Raw genomic sequence first — 24,547 nt, 5'->3', positions numbered from 1 at the left:
TCCACAATGCGCGGCCACCTTGCTCTTTGCTGAAATGTAAATCCCCGGTAGATGCATGTGTCTGCTGCTTTAAAAAAAACATAGACTTTCTACTTTTCTACGACTTTGTCCCTGAGATCTACAAAAAAAAAAACAACAACAACGACAACAACAACACAGAAATAAATGGGATGAAATTTAAGCGGGGTTATTTTGACAAAATAGACTGAAACACATGGATTCCGGATTCGGATGTAAATGAAAACAAACGGTTGGAAATAGAGAGCACTGGCTCATTCTAAGGTGTTTTAATTTTTTCTTTCATTCTTTTTTCTCTCTTTTTTTGGCTTTATTTAAAATTGTGAATTAGTTGCGTCAATGACGGTAAAAGACCTTTTTTTTTTTCTTATTATTTTGCCTTGGCAACTGAGGCAAACTATTAAAAGACGCCATCGCAGGTTTTTGTCAAAAATACAAACTGTTTATATATCAACTGTGTCTTTTGGGCAAATCAAGCCAGAAAAGATCGTTTTTTGGATTTTTTTGGATAGAAAAGAACGATTTTAGACCAGAAAAGTGAAGTTTTAATAAAAGTACAAATAGTCGAAGTTTTCCCAAGGGATTAGTCCAAGCTTTTTGTCCAAAATTTGAACTTTTTATCAAATTTTTTGGGGGGCAAATCAAGCCAGAAAAGGTCGTTTTTGGATAGTCTGGATAGAGAGCACACGTTTTAGACCTGAAAAGTGAATCTTTAAAAAAGTCCAAAAAATCGAAATATTTCCAAGGGGTAGGTCCACGCTTTTTGTCAAAAATTCGAACTTTTAATCATCTGAGTGTTTTGGGCAAATCAAGCCAGAAAAGATCGTTTTAAGACATACTGGATAAAATACAATGCTTGTTAGACCAGAAAATTAAGTCTTTTAAAAAAGTACAAATAATTGAAATTTTCCCAAGGGGTTAGTCCATGGTTTTAGTCAAAAATTCGAACTTTTTATCAACTGTGTTTTTTGGGCAAATCAAGCCAGAACAGATCGTTTTTGGATAGTCTGGTTATATAAAAATGTTTTTAAGACCAGAAAATTGAAGTTTCAAAAAAGCCCAAAAAATAAAACTTTCCAAAGGGGTTAATTAGTTCATTGTCTTTGTCAAAAATTCGATCTTTTTATCAACTATGTTTTTTTGGCACATCAAACCAGAAACGATCCTTTTTCGATGTTTTGGATAGAAAAGAAAGCTTTTAGACTAGAAAAGTAAAGTTTTAAAAAAATCCAATAAATTGAAATTTTCACAAAGGGTTAGTCCATGCTTTTTGTCAAAAAATCGAAATTTTTATTAACTGTGTTTTGGGGCAAATGAAGCCTGAAAAGATCGTTTTTTGATAGTCTGGATTAAAAACAATGCTTTTTAGACCAGAACTGAAGTTTTAAAAGTGAAGTTTTAAAATCCAAGAATCCAAATTTTCCGAAGAGATTAGTCCATTGTTTTTGTCAAAAAATTGAACTTTTTTCATCATTGTCTTTTGGTCGAATAAGCCGGTAAAGATTGTTTTTGGATATTTTGGATAGAAAAGAAAAATCCAAAGAATCGAAATTTTCCCAAGGTGTTAGTCCTTTCTTTTTGCCAGATGACTTGCTTATGCATAAGGGTAAAATGGACTGTATCCTACTTGGCACTGGTCCCAGGCGAGCACTTTCTACTTCTTTTTCTGTAACTATTGATGGAAAAGTACTTAATCGCGCTTCTGAGAATAAATATCTTTGGAATGTTCTCGATCCGTGGCTTACGTGTGGAATACGCACGTTGATTACTTAGTCGGTAACGTTAGGCAGCGAGTAGCATTGTTAGGCCCAATTATGAAAAACATGTACATAACATGTACCGTTTATACGTCTTTTGTTCTCCCTTTTCTTGATTACTGCGACGCTGTGTGTAGCTACTGCGGGAGTGTTAACGCTGATAGGTTTAGAGAAATTGCAAAGCTAGCCGCGGAGCACGTTGTGTGTCTGGGGAGCAGCGAAAAAGAGCTAACTTTTCTGGGTTACGTAGCTCTGGATAAAAGACGTGAGAGCCATGTACGCAATCTAGTTGAGAAATGCTTACGTAATCATAACCATTGTCCACAGTTTTTATGCACTATTTTAATTATAACAGGGGAAGTATTGCCCAGAAGAAGGAGCAGTGCTTAACTTAGACTCTAGTCTATAAAGCTAGAATGTAGAAAAAAAAAAAAGAATTTTTTATCATGGTTGTGTAATTTTTATTCAGATTGAGATTTTTATGAATTTTCTAGTAATTTGATTTTCGAGTCTTTCAAATTGCTCTTTCTATTTCTATGTGCCTGTACTTAATTATCACCATTATTTCTATTACATTTCGTTTATCACGTAGGGCGTCTATGGAAAGGATTTTTTTAATACTGCGCAAAAACTGAAGGAGTTACCCTACGGAAATAAAGATTTCTATCTATCTTACCTGTACGTGCAGTAAAACAAGTGAAATGCTCCGCCACTTTGTATTCACTACTAACCTAAAACAACTCCAACTCGTCTTCAGGTCTTTTCGGTTACCCGTTTGATTATCTGGCAATTTTGCTGCACGACTGACATCATCATGAGTTCTCATTTTTGCAAAATTCTTCTAAATTCGGTTGATGGTTTTATGATAAAATATTCTTGGGATCAGCTTTAGCCAATCAGAAACGGACGAATATTTTGAATGAATAATAAGGGGTACTATCCGCCCACTACCCACCCCTTTCCAGCCTCAGGATGGCTGTTATTGGGCAGAAAGGTATGAAAAGACATTTATTTCAGTTTTTTTGTTCGAAATAAACTAATAGGGTTGGGCCTCGGACGTTTTAAATAATTTAGAAATTAATGCTTTATTAACCATTAACCTGTTTTCATTGTTAAGCCCATGCCAAGATCCTGTTCTTTGCCAAAACAGAACTCCGTATTTACCATTTTTATAACTAATAGAAATACTGGTTTTATTTGTAAGTCCACATCTAGGTAGTAATCGTACACTAAGCATTCACAAAAACCGTCGCGTGTTAAACTAGGACCATTGCAGTCTACTATTGTTAGCACTATTCTGCAGGGAGGGGTTTCAGAGCTTCAATCTACTGGAGCGGACCAATACTCATGGTCTTGAAGTAACTAGATAGCCACGGAAGAAATGGCAGGCACTAATAAACAAAGGTTCTCAATACTACTTAATTGCCATATTTACACTCCGGCCTGTATCGCAAGAAATCTGTATACGAGATGACACAGTGGGTGAACAACACACAGTCATTTCTGGAGTATTGTTAGTCTGTTACATTTTATGCAAGGTTAAAAGTTGTTTAAGGCTATATGATTTTGAGAGTCCATCAATGCACCCTTACTTATTTACAGGGTACTTAAAACGCATTTAGAGTCTTAGGGCCGGTTATTTAAACAAAGTCTGACGGGGTTTAAGAAATCTTTGGACCTTCGGATCTCCAAAAATAAGAGGGGGGGTGTGGGGGGATAGGCTTTAATGAAACTGTTCACGACAAATGGTGTTCAGCTAAAAGGTTAGCGTTGGGCAAACTGAAAATGACTTAGAACGCGGTTTTGTTAAACAGTGGTTAAACTCCGTTTACAAAACCGGTCCCTAGCATTTAGAATCTTCGGTATTGACCTGACTTGCTCACTTATTTTGCAATTTATATAAATACACACTGTCAACTTGCGAGTTTTATAATTCTGACCCAAGCCACCACTGTGTAGTAGACGAAGCGTTTACCGTGCACCTGTGTTTTGGATTGGTAACAGCATAAAAACCGAAATTATCTTCTCCTGATATTGCTCCCGCCCCGGGGTTCCACTGACAGCCATTTATTCCGCTCCAGTAAGAATCTGTATGCATGTGTTGACTGTCTCTTTGAACCAACATCCCTATACAATCCGTACAGTTTATTCCTCGCACTGAAACATATTCATACCTCTTGCATTTGTCCTGATTGACAAACGTTAGGAGATCTGTTTCATTGAGCGAAGAGCGTGCGTAGTCGGCATAACTGAAGCCTGATGGGAAGGTACAGGTCACGCGCCAGTGCGTTGAGTTATTCCGGATATTAACCAAGGCTTGGTATGAAAGCCTAAAGTCGTCCCATGTGAAGTTGTTCTCGTTTCGAGGAAAATCGTGATAAAATGGTTTGTTCTTATATATGTCTTTGTTTGAAAGCGAAAAGGATTCTATGAGCGTCCAAGCTTTACCAGCCTCAGAGGTAAAGTCACAATAACTCTGCACGGTTTTATTATCACTTATAACAAGTTCGTAAACACCGGAATGCGATCCCGGCCTAAATATCTTGAGACCTTGGCACGAACTGACTTCTGGATAAAACTGCTCGCATCGTTTTCCCTTGTAATATTTTGAGCATGTGCAAGTATAAGGCTCTCTGACGTCACTGCATTTTTCCTCACAGGTTCCGCCGTTAAGACAGGGCTTTGATCTGCAGCATCCATTAACACAGCTTTGGTTCACCTAGCAATATAATTATAGATAATAATAATTAAAGAGTAGTCAAACAGGATACCTTTTCGCACGTACGAATTAAATTTTAGTTGTGGACGCAAATTTGTCTTCTTACACCTAACTTTTTGCACTCAAATTTAGCGAGCGATTCCTTTAATTAACCGATCTCACGATCATCCCTCGGACAAAGTCATCCAGTGGCTGATTCGTTGTGAGAATCTAAATTCCACAAAACAATGACTGATTTTGCTAACAATATTGCGTTTGTAGCAGTAAGAATTTAGTGAGAATACCTCTTTTAATCAGCGTCTGTTTCATCAAATTTTGCTTCCCTTAGCGAAGGAGCGCAATAAAGCCGTGCCGTTGTCATGAAATCGAATTTAGTCTATGATCACAAAACACGGAATACCTTCTCATGTCACCAAACTCAAAGCTACAAATCTTAAGTCTGGCGATGGGCTCTGGGCAGTTCATTACTCAGTAGTAGCTCTACTTGTCATATGTGGCGTGGCTATATGTTCCAATCAGCAATGACACAATCTTACCTGTATACTATCTTGATTCATAGTGTATAAAGCAGTGCCTGGTCTAGTTACCAGGTCCCCAACCACGACATCTTTATCTGCATCCAATAATTCACATTTCCACCCAGTCAATTGAAATGCTACACAACCACAAACCTTTGCACAATGGCGGAAGCAATCAACTTGACTTGATACATTCATAGAACGAATAGTGTGCCCTAATATGGCGACGTTATCCGTGAATATGTTGTACATGTACATTAGCTGTGTTGCACGTTGATTGTCCTTTGCTCTCATAGAACGTGAAAGGAGAAGAATTCCCCATATGACCAAAAATAGAGACCCAGTGCTTGAAGCCATTTTTGACTGAAAGAAGAAAGAATCAGACTTGTATTCTAAACCAGCGAAAACCAATACCTGGATATTTAAGTGGCGCATGAGGTTTTACGGACTGGAATTAGTAAACCAAGGAAGGTCGATCAAAGAAGTGACACTTTGTAAATCTTACAACAAAAAATAAATCATGAAGATTTAATTCCGAATTTCAAGTAACAACGAGTTATCACTGGCTATGTGTTGTCTGAACCTAACCTCTAAACGTCAAATATCCTGTCAAAATTGGTGAAAAGAATGACTCATACAACTACAAAGATCCAGTTTTTTAAAAGCTTCTATTGATAAAACGAAAACGGCCAAGAAAAAGAAAAGACTAGCGATGTCGCACGTTGTGTTAGAAACTAGATGATTATTCCCGTTGGAGAGATATGTTTGACTTATTCTGATGTCTTATATATTCAAAATGACTTACGTTAATAATCTCGAAAAAAAAGGGTAATTGCTTATGAAGCGATGAAGCGGCAGCTGCACACAATATAATTGTCTTGTTTCAAAATTTTTCTTTTCTTCATCACTTCTTTCCTTTTGGCTCTTTACCTTTATTATGCAACAAGTTATCATCCTGGTTTGATCGGTTGGAACGATCTCGTGACGGTTTTGACAAAATGATTTCGAAAGAAGTGATTTTTTAACGAAAGACTAATTTATTACCTATGAGGCATTAAAAAACCATAGACCAATGTCCAAACGCCACTTCTTTTCGCAACAGGGTGCCAATTTATCAGCGGGAAAACCAAATTGATTCACCAAAACAAGCTGATGGAGGCAATTCTCGTGAATGGAGAAACCAGAGTTGGGGTAAACAGCATCAGTAAACGGGAAAAAGTCGAATATTATACCAGTTCTGTGTTATTGTAGAAAGGATGTTGTGCTCTTGGATATGGTTCAGTTATATTTTTCAAACAAACGGAAGCGCAGTAAGAGTGGAGCGATGGGAAACTCTAAAGGACATGCCTTAACAATAAGCATTGTATACGATTCAAATGTATTGCAGAACTTGAAATTGGAACTGCGGATAACTATGCCTACAGACGGTAATAAGGCAAATTGACATTGACACTAGAACACCCTTAAAAACAAGCCTAGCATTTTCATGTCATAATGAATGTGATTAACTTACAGAGTTCAACTGGGGAACTCTGCTCAATCATCAAACCATGGCGACTCCGCAAAAAGTAAAGAGATATTCCGAAATAATTTCTCAAGAATTTCAAATAACGACGTTAATTACTCTATTTGTTATGACAGTCTTCTATTCTCTGATTCTAACTTGAAGCTTCCTGTGCGCACGTCTATCTTTCAAAGACAACAACATTAATATTAATCTTTACAAACGGCCTATAAACGTTAGCGACGTTATTCATTGAAAAATTGTTTAAGCAAAAACGTAACACGCAAAACGTTAAAGGGAATGTGTATATCTTACCTCTGACCTTGAAACAGAAGCTTTTCAACGAGTCTCAGTTGGTCGTGTGTCAATAAATTATATTTCCTCTGGAACCTATACAAGTCAGTCGATGATTGTTTTTTGTGCTGGATTTAGAAAAGACCGCCGCTTCACGAAAACAAATTCACTCGTTGTTGTTGTTTTTTTCTCAAGACACAGCTCATGACTCCTTCATAAAACGATAAACAAGAACAGCCAAACTTTCGGTTTACGACTCTTGTACATAAATGATAAATGAATCCATACATGATACTTTTCAATAGCGTGCAAATTAGGGGGCAGGTGTGTAGGTCTGTTTGTTTCGGTGTCAAAAAATGCAGGTGTTAAACATAATTAAAAATTAACACCGACAAAAACAAAAATCGGCGCAAGGCAAAGGCAAGCAAATGTCGAGTGAGCGCGATTTGTCAGTGTCAGCAAAATGTTGGCCATATCGTGTAATCTTTATTTCACTGCTCAATTTCCTTTTCAACATCTTTCCCCGCCCTCTTTTAATTGTTCTTTTGAAATACGACTCAGGATATATTATATAGCGTATGCTGGCCACTGAACTGCTAAATTTGAAAATGTAGTGCTCAAGATGAAACAGCCTTAGAGCAAGTGAACACGGTCTGGCCATTATTTCTGGCCATGAGTATTTCAAGCATGCACTAAGTTCTATCGTTCGCGGGGTAGCAGGAGGACAGCTCTGTTTCGTCACCAAACACAGCTCTTAAAGTCAATTTTTATTTACCATGGTTCTTTTTCTATAAAAATCCTATGTTAACAATGCAAAACGAAAAACAATGATTCGCGAATGGACAGGTAGGAGAGAACCCTGGGAACGAGGTTGAATGATGCGAGGGAAAATTCGCCTATCACAAGGCCCTAAGAAGATCCTGAATGCCCTGTTACAAAGTTAATTTTAACTTGGCTTAATTAATGTTTTTGCCAAGAGCTTGTATGGTGTGATCTGGATTAAATATAATTATGTGTATCGTTTAGATAAGTTACACTCGGCGAGGCAAATTTCTACGGTCGCCTTACTCACTTCAAGCTTAAAAATTTACGCCTTAATTTATCTTTGATACATGTGTTAAGCGAGAATTATGGAAGTTGCTTGATAGTCTAGGAGCAATGGTAATCTCGTGGGATTTTAGTGATGATTTCAAGCGACCAGTGCAGAAGTATTAAGGGGGTCCTAAGGAACATGTTTAATGTTGTCGGCACTTTTGTATTGCGTGCAGAGAAATTTTAGAGGGTGTTGATAAAAGAGCATTGAGCTGCCCTGCATGAGAACGAGGCTGAACAAGACATGACGGGCTCAGGCTACAAAAAAATTCTGACCAGGAGGTCTTCTAATCTCGTACATTACTTGTCACCGCCTACCGGAAACAATCAATGAAGCCCCTTTTTTCTCTCAGTATCTTGTTTCATTTGTTAGATTTACTGAGGTTGTCGCGACTGTCGCGTGTGAATATTTCGCTAAAGTTTCTGTCTCTTCACTGTATAACGCTGGTTGCATTTGCAAAGCTATGAGCAAAATGGCTAGATTTCTAATTACTTCTGGCAAGTGTTAAATCTATTTTAATTTAACGGGAAGATGCCGGTAAAACGAATCCGTTTTAACCTACGTCAAGTTCGACCACTACACTGCTAAACGAGAGTGGCAAATTATTCTGTAGGAAATCCTTACTTGGTTATCGACTTTGGTAAGTTTAGCTTTGTTTAGCCGAGCAATTGATGGTAAGTCGTGATTTTTAATATTTCGGTTTTTTGTCGATGAAAAATGCCGAGAAAAAATATCGAGCGGAAATTTTTTTTCGCACGTATTCTCTGATGATGTATTTCACATAATTTTTGATAATGTATTACAAAAAGATTCTGTCCAGATTTCTCGATATTTTATCAGTTTCACTCTATCACACGCCGCCCAACAAACGATCGCTAGCCTCTAGCAATTTGGCGCCGGCTTTCCTATTTTGCTTTTGCATTTTGACTGATTTTGATCACCGTCTCATGAAAGCGCTTTTAATTATTTGTGGCGGGAAATATGTACCGCGCGCGTTTGTTTGGCGCCCAGATCATTGACAACAGTGGAAGAGACTCCAGCAGGTAAGAAAACTTAATAATTATATCAGTAGCATTTGATGTTTAAAATTATAATTCTGGATTATTCTATTCTAGTTCAACACTCGAGAGAGTCAGCTCTTTTCTCAAAATCTTTCCTGAGCTTTTGTTATCTGCGTTGCATAGTATTAACCTGTAGTATCCTGGGTAGTGTATACCTGAAAACTACAGTAAACTCGTAAAAATGCCCTAATCAATGCTGTAGTATCCTGGGTAGTGTATGCCTGAAATCTACAGTTAACTTGCAAAAATGCTCTAATCATTCCTGTAGTATCCTGGATAGTGTATACCTGAAATCTACAGTAAACTCGTAAAAATGCTCTAATCAATGCTGTACTATCCCGGATAGTGTATACCTGAAATCTACAGCTAACTCGTAAAAATGCTCTAATCAATGCTGTAGTATCCTAGGTAGTGTATACCTGAAATCTACAGTTAACTTGCAAAAATGCTCTAAACATTCCTGTAGTATCCTGGGTAAGCGTATACCTGAAATCTACAGTTAACTCGTAAAAATGCTCTAATCATTCCTGTAGTATCCTGGGTAGTGTATACCTGAAATCTACAGTAAACTCGTAAAAATGCTCTAATCAATGCTGTAGTATCCTAGGTAGTATATACCTGAAATCTACAGTAAACTTGCAAAAATGCTCTAAACATTCCTGTAGTATCCTGGGTAGTGTATACCTGAAATCTACAGTAAACTCGTAAAAATGCTCTAATCAATGCTGTAGTATCCTAGGTAGTGTATACCTGAAATCTACAGTTAACTTGCAAAAATGCTCTAAACATTCCTGTAGTATCCTGGGTAAGCGTATACCTGAAATCTACAGTAAACTCGTAAAAATGCTCTAATCATTCCTGTAGTATCCTGGGTAGTGTATACCTAAAATCTATAGTAAACTCGTAAAAATGCTCTAATCAATGCTGTAGTATCCTAGGTAGTGTATACCTGAAATCTACAGTTAACTTGCAAAAATGCTCTAAACATTCCTGTAGTATCCTGGGTAAGCGTATACCTGAAATCTACAGTTAACTCGTAAAAATGCTCTAATCATTCCCGTAGTATCCTGGATAGTGTATACCTGAAATCTACAGTAAACTCGTAAAAATGCTCTAATCAATGCTGTAGTAATTCCTAGGTAGTGTATACCTGAAATCTACAGTTAACTTGCAAAAATGCTCTAAACATTCCTGTAGTATCCTGGGTAAGCGTATACCTGAAATCTACAGTTAACTCGTAAAAATGCTCTAATCATTCCTGTAGTATCCTGGGTAGTGTATACATGAAATCTACAGTAAACTAGTAATAATGCTCTAATCAATGCTGTAGTATCCTAGGTAGTGTATACCTGAAATCTACAGTTAACTTGCAAAATGCTCTAAACATTCCTTTTGTATCCTGGGTAGCGTATACCTGAAATCTACAGTTAACTCGTAAAAATGCTCTAATCATTCCTGTAGTATCCTGGGTAGTGTATACCTGAAATCTACAGTAAACTCGTAAAACTGCTCTAATCAATGCTGTAGTATCCTGGGTAGCGTATACCTGAAATCTACAGTTAACTTGCAAACATGCTCTAATCATTCCTGTAGTATCCTGGGTAGTGTATACCTGAAATCTACAGTTAACTCGTAAAAATGCTCTAATCATTCCTGTAGTATCCTGGGTAGTGTATACCTGAAATCTACAGTTAGCTCGTAAAAACACTCTAATCAATGCTGTAGTATACCTAAAAAATACATAACATTGACTTGTTTAACTTACGGAGGTGATAATCTTATTCAACTCTTACTCTTTTTTAATATTCATGGTCAATTAACCGCTTTTTCTCAACCCATCTTATTTTTTTGTAGCACGCGCTCGAACTTGATTTTGGCACGAGTGTTGCCTTAACAAAGCGGAGTAAAAGAGCAGTATAAGAACATGTATTGCAATATTTTGTGTTAGTGATCTAGGAACCACTGAATTTGGCGATTTTGCGATAATGACATATCCCAAGGACTATTTCATTTGCTTGATATAAAAGCAGTACAAAAAAATCTTAAATCATATTAATTGTTGTTTCTGTCGGCTTTATAAGGATTTGATGCCTTTGCATACTGATACAGGACCATAAAGTAGTTAGCGCGTTTGTTAAATTTGGTAATGTTAAATTAGAGTATAAGGAGCTACTTTTACGAATTTTGCGAAAAACGTTATCCCGGCCTTTTAGGAAGCGGCTTAAATGGTTTCAAAGTTGCAGGGCAGTCACAAAACTGAATTCTTGAGTTTACCTCCATTTCATACTGTAATTTACTGCCCGAGACTGAAAAAGGCGCTATGTAAAATGTTTATGCCGTTTTATTATTACCAAAATAGTAAGTGCCTTGGAAGAGGGTTAGCCGAGCAGAAAAAGATTTAAACCTTGCTTTAATCGGATATTGCGGTTACTTTCATTTCAGTTTATGGTAGCTTGAGTTACTCTTTTGTGGGCAATTTACGGAAGTCCTAGGGTATTCAGCCGACACCTCAAGAGCCTAGAGCTGTCATACCTTGGTTTTGAATTACTTACGCAAATTAGGTGGCTGCACATTGAATGTGCAGCCAGCTAATTTGCATAAAATTTTTTCGCGCTTCAAAGCTCGTCATGACGACTGAAAAATAGCCGTTTATTAGAATCTTGGAATAAGCTACAATCAGTTTCGATATTCTGGGATGTCTTACTTAATAAATAGTTGTTTGCGACACCTCTGCGTGGTAACGTGACCGGAAGTAGAGGCTTAATACAAAGAGTACTAACATTAATACCTTTTCACATTTCGACTTTCTAATCTTTCTACTCCTCACTGTCAGGGTCCTCGTACTCAATTTTTAGTGTATCAGTATCTTCACATGCATTTCTCACGGGGATAATCACTGTTACAGCAACAACAGAAGTAGGTGCAATTCAAGCCTGATTTCCGGCTGTGGCATGGACTGTTTGAGAATCGGTTCTTTTGACAGCCGCACTTGACCAACTGGACGATTGCTTCCGGAGCAGGTGCTTCCTTTGTCATAACGGGGATTCATTCATCCACGGTTTTCTCCCATCGGAATTCACCTGGTTGTGGCAAACTAGGACAGCGCACTTTATCATTGTCCCAAACTATCATTTGATAGTGCGCGGAGAATTGTTTCATAAAGTGCCCCTTGTGTCGGTGGAACGCTATCCGATTCCGCCTGAAATTTTCTGAACATATATGCCATCTTAAATCCTTGACTTTCGAGATAGCGGTTCCAGGCTGATAAAGCTGGCATGTAAGCCTCTCCACAAGGACCAATATCTCATCTGGGGGATGCACTGTATTTCCAACGTTTCTCAAAGTAGTTATGGTATCTTCTTCTGCGTCCATGAACGTTTTCCAGCATGAAAGTTTTCCTTTACCAGACAAACGTCCGGTGATATCAGCCCCGTTGAATGCGTGAAACGCTGGTGATGCTGCACGTTCAACACTGCCGAGGGCGCTAGCTACTGGACCAAGGCCAATCACACGATGGTTATTACCCGTACCAACGACAAAGAATATCTTTAAACACAGCTCCGAATAGCGTCTTAGAAGTAGAACTAAAACATATGTCTGGAGAATGGATATACAGCTCCGTTGCACCGTTGGTAGTTGCGTCCAGAGCAGGGAGTAACATCTTGGTGTCTGTTTCTTCTTGATCGTTCTGAAGGTGGTTCACATTTTGATGTGTTGAACGAAATTTGCAACCCCACGCCACAAAAACTCGTAGATTTGTCTTCATGGCATGATTTACGAACTTCTCTGCCAGGTAGCTAAATAGCTCGTTCTTGGTCTTACTATGAGAAAGGAGTCTTCTCACTAATGGTACCTTGGCGATGTGCTTGGAATTACTAATACGGGTATGGTACGGGATCTGGCCCAGGCTGCCTATCCGGCTTGCCAAGAGATTGAAGTTCCGCCAATTTTTGGCGTCAACTACATCAACAGCTGAGATGAGGGTTCCATATTTACTCTATCATTTGCACTAATCTGAGGACCAGTGGTCGTTGTTTGCTCTGATTCGCCATCAAGCGCTAACCTTTTCAAGAATTGTCAGCATGAAAGCGCTCTGCAGAACAGTGAAGCATTTTACCATCGGATGCAAACAAAGACCTCGGAACTGACAGAAAACTCGTACTGGTCAATCACTGAAAACACCCATTTCGTGCAGCTACTGATTGCCTTCCGTAACAAGAGTGAAGCATCAAACAGGCCTTTTATTTGTTTTGGATCGTCAGACCTTTTCTTTCCTGCTACTGACATGAATGGCGAAATCCAGTGTCTTCTTAATGCTTAGCCGGTCTGATTTGTTAGCTTTCGGTGGTCCGCGGTGACTTACTTGATACTTAAAGTGGAATTGAATTCCAATTCAAGTATCAAAATTTGAATTAACTGTTTTGGCGTTTTTCGATTGCATGCGGTCTCATGGACATTGTTTGCTTCAAGAATACTCTTTTGAATATGCCGCTTGTAAATCGAACACAGTCTGATATCTTGCCTCCTTTTAATTTGATCTCTGTCATTGATGAAAACTTTGTTTGAGCAGCTTTCTCGCTTGTCGATGCATACATTTAACTTAGCATAAGTATTTTTATCCTTTGATTGAATAAGGACTATGATTATGATTATTATGATTATGATTATGATTATGATTATGATTATGATTATGATTATTATTATTATTATTATTATTATTATTATTCATATTGTTCAAAGAAGTTCCCGGGCCAGACTTGCGCAGTACATTTGTGACGTTATTCACCCAACAGACCTTATGATACCTAATTCCGGAATCTTGTTCATGTAATGTAAGGATTGGGTAATTACAGAAGGAATGGAAATAGTAAAAGGACTTTCCCGCGAAACTCACTGCCGTCACAAAAGAAACGGCTTATCTCTGCTAAATGGCGAAGTCTGATTTGGATCTTGTTAACCGCAGTTGTACTTCCTCTGGTGCCACATTTGAAAACTTCAGTCTTGTTTCATTAGGTCGACCCAACTCTCTCTCGTACCGTTCTCTTGCTCGGCTGCATGAGCATTCCCGTATAGACTGCGAGCAGTCTGTCTTTTGATCGAAAATCGGCTGTGAGCGATTGCGATGTATGATTAATTATTAAAGTGTAGTCATACAGGATACCTTTTTTCAGTAGGAATTAAATTTGTTGTGGACGCAAATTTGCCTTCTTATACCTAACTTCTTGTAGTCAAATTTAGCGAGCGATTCCTTTAATCAACCGATCTCCCGATCATCCCTCGGGCAAAATCATCAAGAAACATAACCTGGCTGATTAGTTGTGAATATTAAACTTCTACAAAACAATGACTGATTTTGATAACAATATTGAGTTTGCAGCAGAAGGAATTTAGTGAGAATTCCTCTTTTAATCAGTGTCTATAACATCAAATTTTGCTTCCTTTAGCGACAGAGCGCAATACAGCCGTGCTGTTGTCATAAAATCGAATTTAGTTTATTATCACAAAACACAGAATACCTTTGCATGTTACCAAACTCAAAGCTACAAATTAAATCGGGGCACTTTTTAACTAATGATATTAAACATGTAAATATAGGTATATCTTTTTACTTGTGTATTCAATAAAACTATTTATTTATTTTTATTATTTTATTATTCATTCATAGTTCATTACTCTCTAGTAGCTCTGCTTGTTTTCCTATCAATGACACAATCTTACCGGTATACTATGCTGATTCATAGTGTACAAAGCAGTGCCTGGTCTAGTTACCAGGTCCCCAACCACGACATCTTTATCTGCATCCAATAATTCACATTTCCACCCAGTCAATTGAAATGCTACACAACCACAAACCTTTGCGCAATGGCGGAAGCAATCAACTTGACTTGATACATTCATAGAACGAATAGTGTGCCCTAATATGGCGACGTTATCCGTGAATATGTTGTACATGTACAGTAGCTGTGTTGCATGTTGATTGTCCTTTGCTCTCATAGAACGTGAAAGGAGAAGAGTTACCCATGTGACGAATAATAGAGACCCAATGCTTGAAGCCATTTTTGAGAGAAAGAAGAAAGAATTAGACGTGTAAACACGACTTGTAACTAATACCTGGATATTTAAGTGGCGCACGAGGTTTTACGGATTGGAATTAGTAAACCAAGGAAAGCTCCGTCAAAGAAGTGACACTTTGTAAATCTGAAAAAAAATAAATAAATAAATAAACCAGAAAGATTTAATTCTGAATTTCAAGCAATAAGGAGTGATCAGCGGCTATTTCGTGTCTAAACCTCGGCCTTATAACCGCTGTCAACGTCAAATATCCTGTCATAATTGGTGGAAAGAACTCATACAACTACAAAACTCCAGATTTTTTAAAGCTTCTATTAATAAATCGAAATCGGCCAATAAAAGAAAAAAAAAACCACTGGCCATGTCGCAGGTCGTGTTAGAAACTAGATGATTATTCCTGTTGGAGAGATATGTTTGATTTATTCTGATGTCTTATAATTTTAAAATGACTTACGTTAATAATCTTGAAAAAAAAAAAAGTTAATTGCTTATGAAGCGGCAACCTCGTCGCCAGGGCTTTTCCCTTAAAAACAAAATGGGTGGGGCGGGAAAAGGCCCTGGCATCGGCTGGTCAGGCGTCCCCTCGTGCACCCTAAAATCCTAGGTGTAATAAAAAAGCGCTATGTGAAAAGCTAAAATTATGGGTAACCTCACAGCGCGCGTTCTTGGGCGGCCTTTTATATCTTTTGACGATTAACGAAAAGTTTTACAAGATTTCCTTTCTGTCCCTGATACTGGCTATGGTACGTGTTTGCTTTCCTCCGATTTCCATGAAGGGGAGAGCGAGTAACATTTGTAAAACTTCTGTTTATAGAGCGGTATAAATGACAAACAAGCTACTGAAGCTATGGGCATGCATAAAGTATGTACTGGAAAAGTCCGCTTTCTCGGCTCTTCTGATATTTTATTTCATTTCTTGCGAAGTGGACCGCCGTACACAGCCTAGTTCTATTCACCTTAACTCTCAGCCATATGATAGCGACACGCGTTGGTTTAGACTTATTCTGTACGACCCGGTAACTAATGGCTAAATTCTCGGTTTGTAGAATATACAAAGTGACTTTATGGCTAAATTTTTCTTATAACTGTAGAGCAAATTTATTGCAAATTTTGCATTTATATATACACCCTCGAATTCATTCGAAGTACTAGTCGATAACAGCTTATCTCAACTCTGAAGCATTTGACTTATTTGGTACGTGACAACGTAGAGCCGGTACGCCCTTTCATAAACTTGTAGCATTTGAATAATGAGCAATTAAATGGATCTTTAAAAGCTTTTGAATAGCACACACGCGAATATATTGACATAGTTGGAGATGTTATTATTTTCCATTGTTAATCCCTTCAACTTCTGTCAGCGCAAAACCAGCGGGTTGCATATAGACTAGTAATAGTTGACACTACAGCTGCCCCTGCTCTGTATATTGTCGGTCAATAGTATTCTTGCTCGTTGTGTAGCTCTTTGAAATATACCGATTCATAAGGAAGATTTTCACACATATTCTATACAATAGGTGAGATAAATACAGTAAACGCAAGGTTCCATGCACAGTTTCAGGTCGATTTACACAGCTTTGATCAAAACATTCTCAGTTTCGAGAATAGTTTACACAGCTTTGATCAAAACATTCTCAGTTTCGAGAATAGTTTATTTATTAACCTTAAGATAAGATTTAATTAGAAGCTGAATTTTTTGCTATTTCTCTTTCACTTTTTACATTCAGTTCATTTTATTTGCTGGAAAGGAAGCCTTAGAAATTAAAAGGACGTTTGATCAATTCACACGCGCGCATTCTAGTCTTATTTTAAACTTTATAGCGGAAAGACATCTGTGAGCAGGGAATAAGTCAGCACAGAATTTGATGGTCGGCGAATTTCTGTAATCGTCCATCGTTCTGCTAGTGAGAAGCTAGCCGTTGTTCACTCGTCTTGCTTGTTTGGGGCTGAGCCTTATTCCGATCAAAGAGAGAGAAAGAGTGTCTGGCAAGGTTTCCAATGAAAGATTTCTGAACTCCTGTCTGGCAAACTCTCCACGTGTTTATATATACACAGTTATACGCACCTTATAACTTCTTCTGCGCCTAACGAGTGTCGTTAAAATTTTGGTCCATAACTTTCACTGAAACAACTGCTCCACAGAATGTCACTGATAACACGTAACCCAAACGAGTGTCGAAGTATGAATGCACAATAAATGTCACAAAATCTACCTAAGCGGTCCCTTGGGGATGTTCTGTCTTTACGTCATCCTAACCATTTCGTACTTGCGGGCGCAAACAATAGACCTACCGATTCCTCGCGGCCCCGGTTCAAGCAAATCGAATTTTTTTCTTTATTGACTGTATGACTGTATGTTTCAACTGTAAGTACTTTTCCAAAGGAGCTGTTTTATCGCCAGAGAAGCGTGATTTACGGTATTGTTGACGAAGTTTGCGTTTATTGTGACTTTTGCAGAGTTCTTGGTCCTGTATAGTAAGCAATCCTTTAATAAATGTCTTATCAATTTGTCTTGTCCCGCTGGCCGGTATTAACGAAGAAAGAAGTACCGTCCAACGGGACTTTCTAAATTATAGCAACATTTGTTGGCATGTACATCACCTCTAGCTTTCATTGCTAAACTGTGTTGTAGAACTTGATTTCTGTAGGTTTCTAAATCACGCTTCTCTGGCGATAAAACGGCTCCTTTGGCTGTCAGTTTTCACCACACTTGAGCCGCCATATTGGATGTTTTCGAGAATTTCCGATGACAGCCCGAATCGGAAACTCGTTCCTAGTACTCCCCGGCTGTCCTTTTAGCCATAACCCCCACATCGTCCACAATGCGCGGCCATCTTGCTCTTTGCTGAAATGTAAATCCCCGGTGGATGCACGTGTCTGCTGCTTAAAAAAAAACATAGACTTTCTACTTTTCTACGACTTTGTCCCTGAGATCTACAAAAAAAAACAACGACAACAACAACACAGAAATAAATGGGATGAAATTTAAGCGGGGTTGTTTTGACAAAATAGACTGAAACACATGGATTCCGGATTCGGATGTAAATGAAAACAAACGGTTGCAAATAGATAGCACTGGCTCATTCTCAGGTGTTTTACTTTTTTCTTTCTTTCTTTTTTCTCTCTTTTTTTGGCTTTATTTAAAATTGTGAATTAGTTGCGTCAATGACGGTAGAAGAGCTTTATATTTTTTTCTTATCATTATGACTTGGCAACTGAGTCAAACTAAAAGACGCCATCGCAGGTTTTTTGTCAAAAATACAAACTGTTTATATATCAACTGTGTCTTTTGGGCAAATCAAGCCAGAAAAGATCGTTTTTGGATTTTTTGGATGGAAAAGAACGATTTTTAGACCAGAAAAGTGAAGTTTTAATAAAAGTACAAATAATGGAAGTTTTCCCAAGGGATTAGTCCCAGCTTTTTGCCAACAATTTGAACTTTTTATCAATTTTTTTGGGGGGCAAATCAAGCCACAAAAGGTCGTTTTTGGATAGTCTGGATAGAAAGCACACGTTTCAGATCTGAAAAGTGAATTTTTAAAAAAGACCAAAAATCGAAATTTTTCCAAGGGGTAGGTCCACGCTTTTTGTCAAAAATTCGAACTTTTAATCATTTGTGTGTTTTGGGCAAATCAAGCCACAAAAGATCGTTTTTGGATAGTCTGGATATATAACAACGTTTTTAAGACAAGAAAAGTGAAGTTTTAAAAAAGCCCCAAAAATGAAACTTTCCTAAGGGGCTAGTCCATTGTTTTTGTAAAAAATTCGAACTTTTTTCACCTGTGTTTTTTGGGCAATCAAGTTACACCAGAAAAGATCCTTTTTGGATGTTTTGGATAGAAAAGAACGCTTTTTAGACTTAAAGTAAAGTTTTAAAAAAATCCAATGAATTGAAATTTCCTCAAAGGGTTAGTCCATGCTTTTAGTCAAAAAATCGAATTTTTTTATCAACTGTTTTTTGGGGCAAATCAAGCATGAAAATATCGTTTTTTGATAGTCTGGATTAAAAACAACGCTTTTTAGACGAGAACTGAAAGTGAAGTTTTAAAAAAGTCCAATTAAGAATCGAAATTTTTCGAAGAGATTAGTCCATTGTTTTTGTCAAAAAATTGAACTTTTTTTCATCTCTGTGTTTTGGGCAAATAAGCCAGTAAAGATTGTTGTTGGATATTTTGGATAGAAAATAATTTTTTTAGATCAGAAAAATTTTAAAAAAGTGCAAAGAATCGAAATTTTCCCAAGGGATCAGTCCTTTCTTTTTGCCAGATAACTTGATTATGCATAAGGGGAAAATGAAGTGTATATTATTTGGCACTGGTCCCAAGCTAGCACTTTCTACTTCTTTTTTCTGAGTACTATTGAAGGAAAAGTACTTAATCGCACTTCTGAGAATAAATATCTTGGGGTTGTTCTCGATCCGTCGCTGACGTGGAATGCGCACGTTGATTATTTAGTCGGTAACGTTAGGCAGAGAGTAGCATTGTTAGGCCCAATAATGAAAAACATAAACATGTACATGACAGGTACCATTTATACGTCTTTTTTTCTCCTTATTCTTGATTACTGCGACGCTGAGTGTAGCTACTGCGTGAGCGTTAACGCTGATAGGTTGGAGAAATTGCAAAGCTACTGTAGGCGCGGAGCACGTTATGTGTCTGGGGAGCAGCGAAAAAGAGCTAACAATCTTGGGTTACGTCGCAATCTAGTTGAGAAATGCTTACGTAACCATTGTCCACAGTTTTTATGCACTATTTTAATTATAACAGGGAAGTATTGCCCAGGAGAACAAGGGGCAGTGCTTAACTTAGACTCCAGTCTATAAAATTAGAATGTACGAAAAGAAAAAAGAACCTTTTATCCTGATTGTGTAACTTTTATTCAGATTGAGATTTTTATGAATTCTCTAGTAATTTGATTTTCAAGTCTTTTATACTGCTTTTTCTATTTTTATTTGCACTTAATTATCACTATTATTTCTTTTCTATTTCGTTTATCACGTAGGATGTATATGGAAAGGATTTTTTTTATACTGTGCAAAAACTGAAGGAGTTACCCTATAGAAAATAAAGGTTTCCATCTATCTAACCTGTAAAACGAGTGAAATGCTCCGCCACTTTGTATTCACTACCAAAACAACTCAACTTCGTTTCCAGATCTTCTCGTTTACCCGTTTGATTATCTGGCCACATCGTCATGAGTTCTCATTATTGAAAATTCCTCAAAATTTGGTCGATGGTTATGATGAAATATTCTTGGTATCAGTTTTAGCCAATCAGAAACGGAATACTATCCACCCACTACCCACCCCTTTCCAGCCTCAGGGTGGCTGTTACTGGGCAGAAAGGTATGAAAAAAAAACATTTATTTCAGTTTTTTTGTTCGAAATAACTAAAAGGGTTGGGCTCCGGATGTTTTAAATAATCTAGAAACTAATGCTTTATTTACCATTAACCTGTTTTCATTGTTAAGTCCGTGCAAAGATCCTGTTCTTTGCCGAAACAGAACTCCATATTTACCATTTTATAACTAAAAGAAGTACTGGTTTTATTTGTAAGTCCACATCTAGGTAGTAATCGTACACTAAGCATTCACAAAAACCGTCGCGTGTTAAACTAAGACCATTGCAGGCTACTATTGCTAGCACTTTTCTGCAGGGAGGGGTTTCGGAGCTTCAATCTTCTGGAGCGGACCAATACTCACGGTCTTGAAGTAACTAGATAGCCACGGAAGAAATGGTAGGCACTGAACAAAGGTTCTAAATACTACTTAATTGCCATATTTACACTCCGGCCTCTATCGCAAGAAATCTGTGTACGAGACACAGTGGGTGAACAACACACTGGCATTTCTGGAGTATTGGTAGTCTGTTACATTTTCAGGCAAGGTTAAAAATTATTAAAGCCTATATGATTTTGAGAGTCCATCATTGCATCCCTTACTTATTTACAGGGTACTTAAAACGCATTTAGAGTCTTAGGGCCGGTTATTCAAATTAAGTCTAACGGGGTTTAAGAAATCTTTGGACCTTCAGATCTCTTCTTGAGTGGTTTAATTTAAGAAAGTAAATGCTCGTCTACTCTACACTATATGCTTTAATGAACTGTCCACGACAAATGGTGTTTAGCTAAAAGGTTAGCGTTGGACATACTGAAAATGACTTAGAGCGCGGTTTTGCTGAAGATCCCGTTTACATAACCGGCCCCTAGTATTTAGAATCTTCGGTATTGACCTGACTTGCTCACTTATTTTGCAATTTATATAAATACACATTGTCAACTGGCGGGTTTTATAATTCTGACCCAAGCCACCACTGTGTAGTAGACGAAGCGTTTACCGTGCACCTGTGTTTTGGATTCGTAACAACATAAAAACCGAAATTATCTTCTCCTGATTTTGCTCCTGCCCCGGGATTCCACTGACAGTCATTTCTTCCGCTCCAGTAAGAATCTGTATGCATGTGTTGACTGTTTCTTTGAACCAACATCCCTATACAATCCGTACAGTTTATTCCTCGCACTGAAACATATTCATACCTCTTGCATTTGTCCTGATTGACAAACGTTAGGAGATCTGTTTCATTGAGCGAAGAGCGTGCGTAGTCGGTATAACTGAGGCCTGATGGGAAGGTACAAGTCACACGCCAGTGCGTTGAGTTATCCCGGATGTTAACCAAGGCTTGGTATGAAAGCCTAAAGTCGTCCCATGTGAAGTTGTTCTCGTTTCGAGGAAAATCGTGATAAAATGGTTTGTTCTTATATATGTCTTTGTTTGAAAGCGAAAAGGATTCTATGAGCGTCCAAGCTTTACCAGCCTCAGAGGTAAAGTCACAATAACTCTGCACGGTTTTATTATCACTTATAACAAGTTCGTAAACACCGGAATGCGATCCCGGCCTAAATATCTTGAGACCTTGGCACGACCTGACTTCTGGATAAAACTGCTCGCATCGTTTTCCCTTGTAATATTTTGAGCATGTGCAAGTATAAGGCTCTCTGACGTCACTGCATTTTTCCTCACAGGTTCCGCCGTTAAGACAGGGCTTTGATCTGCAGCATCCGTTAACACAGCTTTGGTTCACCTGGCAATATAATTAAAATAATAATAATTAAAGTGTTGTCATACAGGATACCTTTTCGCATGTACGAATTAAGTTTTAGTTGTGGACGCAAATTTGTCTTATTACACCTAACTTTTTGTACTCAAATTTAGCGAGCGATTCCTTTAATCAACCGATCTCCCGATCATCCCTCGGGCAAAGTCATCCAGAAACATAGCTGATTCGTTGTGAGTATCTAAATTCCACAAAACAATGACTGATTTTGCTAACAATATTGCGTTTGTAGCAGTAAGAATTTAGTGAGAATACCTCCTTTAATCAGCGTCTAATTCATCAAATTTTGCTTCCCTTAGCGAAAGAGCGCAATAAAGCCTTGCCGTTGTCATGAAATCGAATCTAGTGTATAATCACAAAACACGGAATACCTTTGCATGTCACCAAACTCAAAGCTACAAATCTTAAGTCTGGCGATGGGCTCTGGGCAGTTCATTACTCACTAGTAGCTCTACTTGTCATACGTGGCGTAGCTATATGTTCCAATCATCAATGACACAATCTTACCTGTATACTATCTTGATTCATAGTGTATAAAGCAGTGCCTGGTCTAGTTACCAGGTCCCCAACCACGACATCTTTATCTGCATCCAATAATTCACATTTCCACCCAGTCAATTGAAATGCTACACAACCACAAACCTTTGCGCAATGGCGGAAGCAATCAACTTGACTTGATACATTCATAGAACGAATAGTATGCCCTAATATGGCGAAGTTATCCGTGAACATGTTGTACATGTACAGTAGCTGTGTTGCATGTTGATTGTCCTTTGCTCTCATAGAACGTGAAAGGAGAAGAGTTCCCCATATGACCAAAAATAGAGACCCAGTGCTTGAAGCCATTTTTGACTGAAAGAAGAAAGAATCAGACTGGACACGCGGCTACTAATACCTGGATATTTAGGTGGCGCATGAGGTTTTACGGACTGGAAGTAGTAAACCAAGGAAGGCTCTGTCGATCAAAGAAGTGACACTTTGTAAATCTTACGACACAAAATAAATCAGAAAGATTTAATTCTGAATTTCAAGTCACAACGAGTTATCATTGGCTATGTGTTGTCTGAACCTGGGACTTATAACTGCTGTCTTGATTACCTTAACCTCTAAACGTCAAATATCCTGTCAAAATTGGTGAAAAGAATGACTCATACAACTACAAAAATCCAGTTTTTTTAAAAGCTTCTATTAATAAAACGAAAACGGCCAAGACTAAAAAAAAAAAGAAAAAAACTAGCGATGTCGCACGTTGTGTTAGAAACTAGATGATTATTCCCGTTGGAGAGATATTGTTGACTTATTCTGATGTCTTATATATTCAAAATGACTTACGTTAATAATCTCGAAAAAAAAAGGGTAATTGCTTATGAAGCGGCAGCTGCACCCAATATAATTGTTTTGTTTCAAACTGAATTTTTCTTTTCTTCATCTCTTCTTTCCTTTTGGCTCTTTATCTTTATTACACAACAAGTTATCAGCTTGTTTGATCGGTTGGTACGATCTCGTGACGGTTTTGACAAAATGATTTCGAAAGAAGTGATTTTTTAACGAAAGACTAATTTATTACCTATGGGGCATTAAAAACCATGAACCAATGTCCAAACGCCACTTCTTTTCGCAACAGGATGCCAATTTTATATCAGTGGGAAAAACAAAGTGATTGCCAAAACAAGCTGTGGGAGGCAATTCTCGTGAATGGAGAAACCAGAGTTGCGGTAAACAGCATCAGTAAAGGGGAAAAAGTCGTAATATTATACCAGTTCTGTGTCACTGTAGAAAGGATGTTGTGCTCTTGGATAAGGTTCAAACAAGCGGAAGCGGTGGAGCAATGGGAAACTCTAAAGCAAACGCTTTAACCACAGGCATTGAAGACGATTCAAATGTATTGCAGAACTTGAAATTGGAACTGCAGATAACTATACCTACAGACGGTAATAAGGCAAATTGACATTGACACTAGAACACCCTTAAAAACAAGCCTAGCATTTTCATGTCATAATGAATGTGATTAAGTCTAGAGGTTAAACTGAGGAACTCTGCTCAAGTCATCATACCATGGCCACTCTGCAAGATTGCAAAAAGTAAAGAGATATTCGGAAACATTTTTCTATTTCAAATAACGACGTTAATTACCCTATTTGTTATGACAGGCTAGTCTTTTCTATTCTCTGATTCTAATTTCGAAGCTTCCTGTGTGCACGTCGATCTTTCAAAGACCGCAACATGAATAATAGTCTTTACAAACGGCCTATACACGTTCGCGACTTTGTTTATTGAAAATTGTTTAAGCAAAAACGTAACACGCAAAACGTTAAAGGGAGTGTGTATATCTTACCTCTGACCTTGAAACAGCGGCTTTTCAACGAGTCTCAGTTGTTCGTGTGCACATAAACTTCATGT

At 37.9% G+C, this 24,547-nt stretch overlaps 2 protein-coding genes across 2 annotated transcripts; both read right to left on the bottom strand.

The window, feature by feature from the left end:
• Positions 1–3,545: 3,545 nt before the first annotated feature.
• Positions 3,546–15,021, bottom strand: LOC140922001 (uncharacterized). The gene is made up of 2 exons (XM_073372021.1): positions 14,683–15,021; positions 3,546–4,494 (listed from the first exon to the last, which is right to left on the bottom strand). Exons 1-2 carry the CDS (start codon positions 15,019–15,021, stop codon positions 3,703–3,705), a joined length of 1,131 nt encoding a protein of 376 aa, XP_073228122.1. The 3' UTR covers positions 3,546–3,702.
• A 6,253-nt stretch (positions 15,022–21,274) lies between these two features.
• Positions 21,275–23,025, bottom strand: LOC140922065 (uncharacterized). Its single transcript, XM_073372091.1, has 2 exons — positions 22,655–23,025; positions 21,275–22,114 (listed from the first exon to the last, which is right to left on the bottom strand). The coding sequence occupies exons 1-2, from the start codon at positions 22,991–22,993 to the stop codon at positions 21,323–21,325; spliced, it is 1,131 nt and encodes a 376-aa protein (XP_073228192.1). The 5' UTR covers positions 22,994–23,025; the 3' UTR covers positions 21,275–21,322.
• Positions 23,026–24,547: the final 1,522 nt, after the last annotated feature.

Source organism: Porites lutea, chromosome 12, assembly GCF_958299795.1.
Source record: "Porites lutea chromosome 12, jaPorLute2.1, whole genome shotgun sequence".
Taxonomy (NCBI): Eukaryota; Metazoa; Cnidaria; class Anthozoa; order Scleractinia; family Poritidae; genus Porites; species Porites lutea.
The sequence above is the reverse complement of the archived record's forward strand: the minus strand, read 5'-3'. Positions and strand labels throughout refer to the sequence as shown.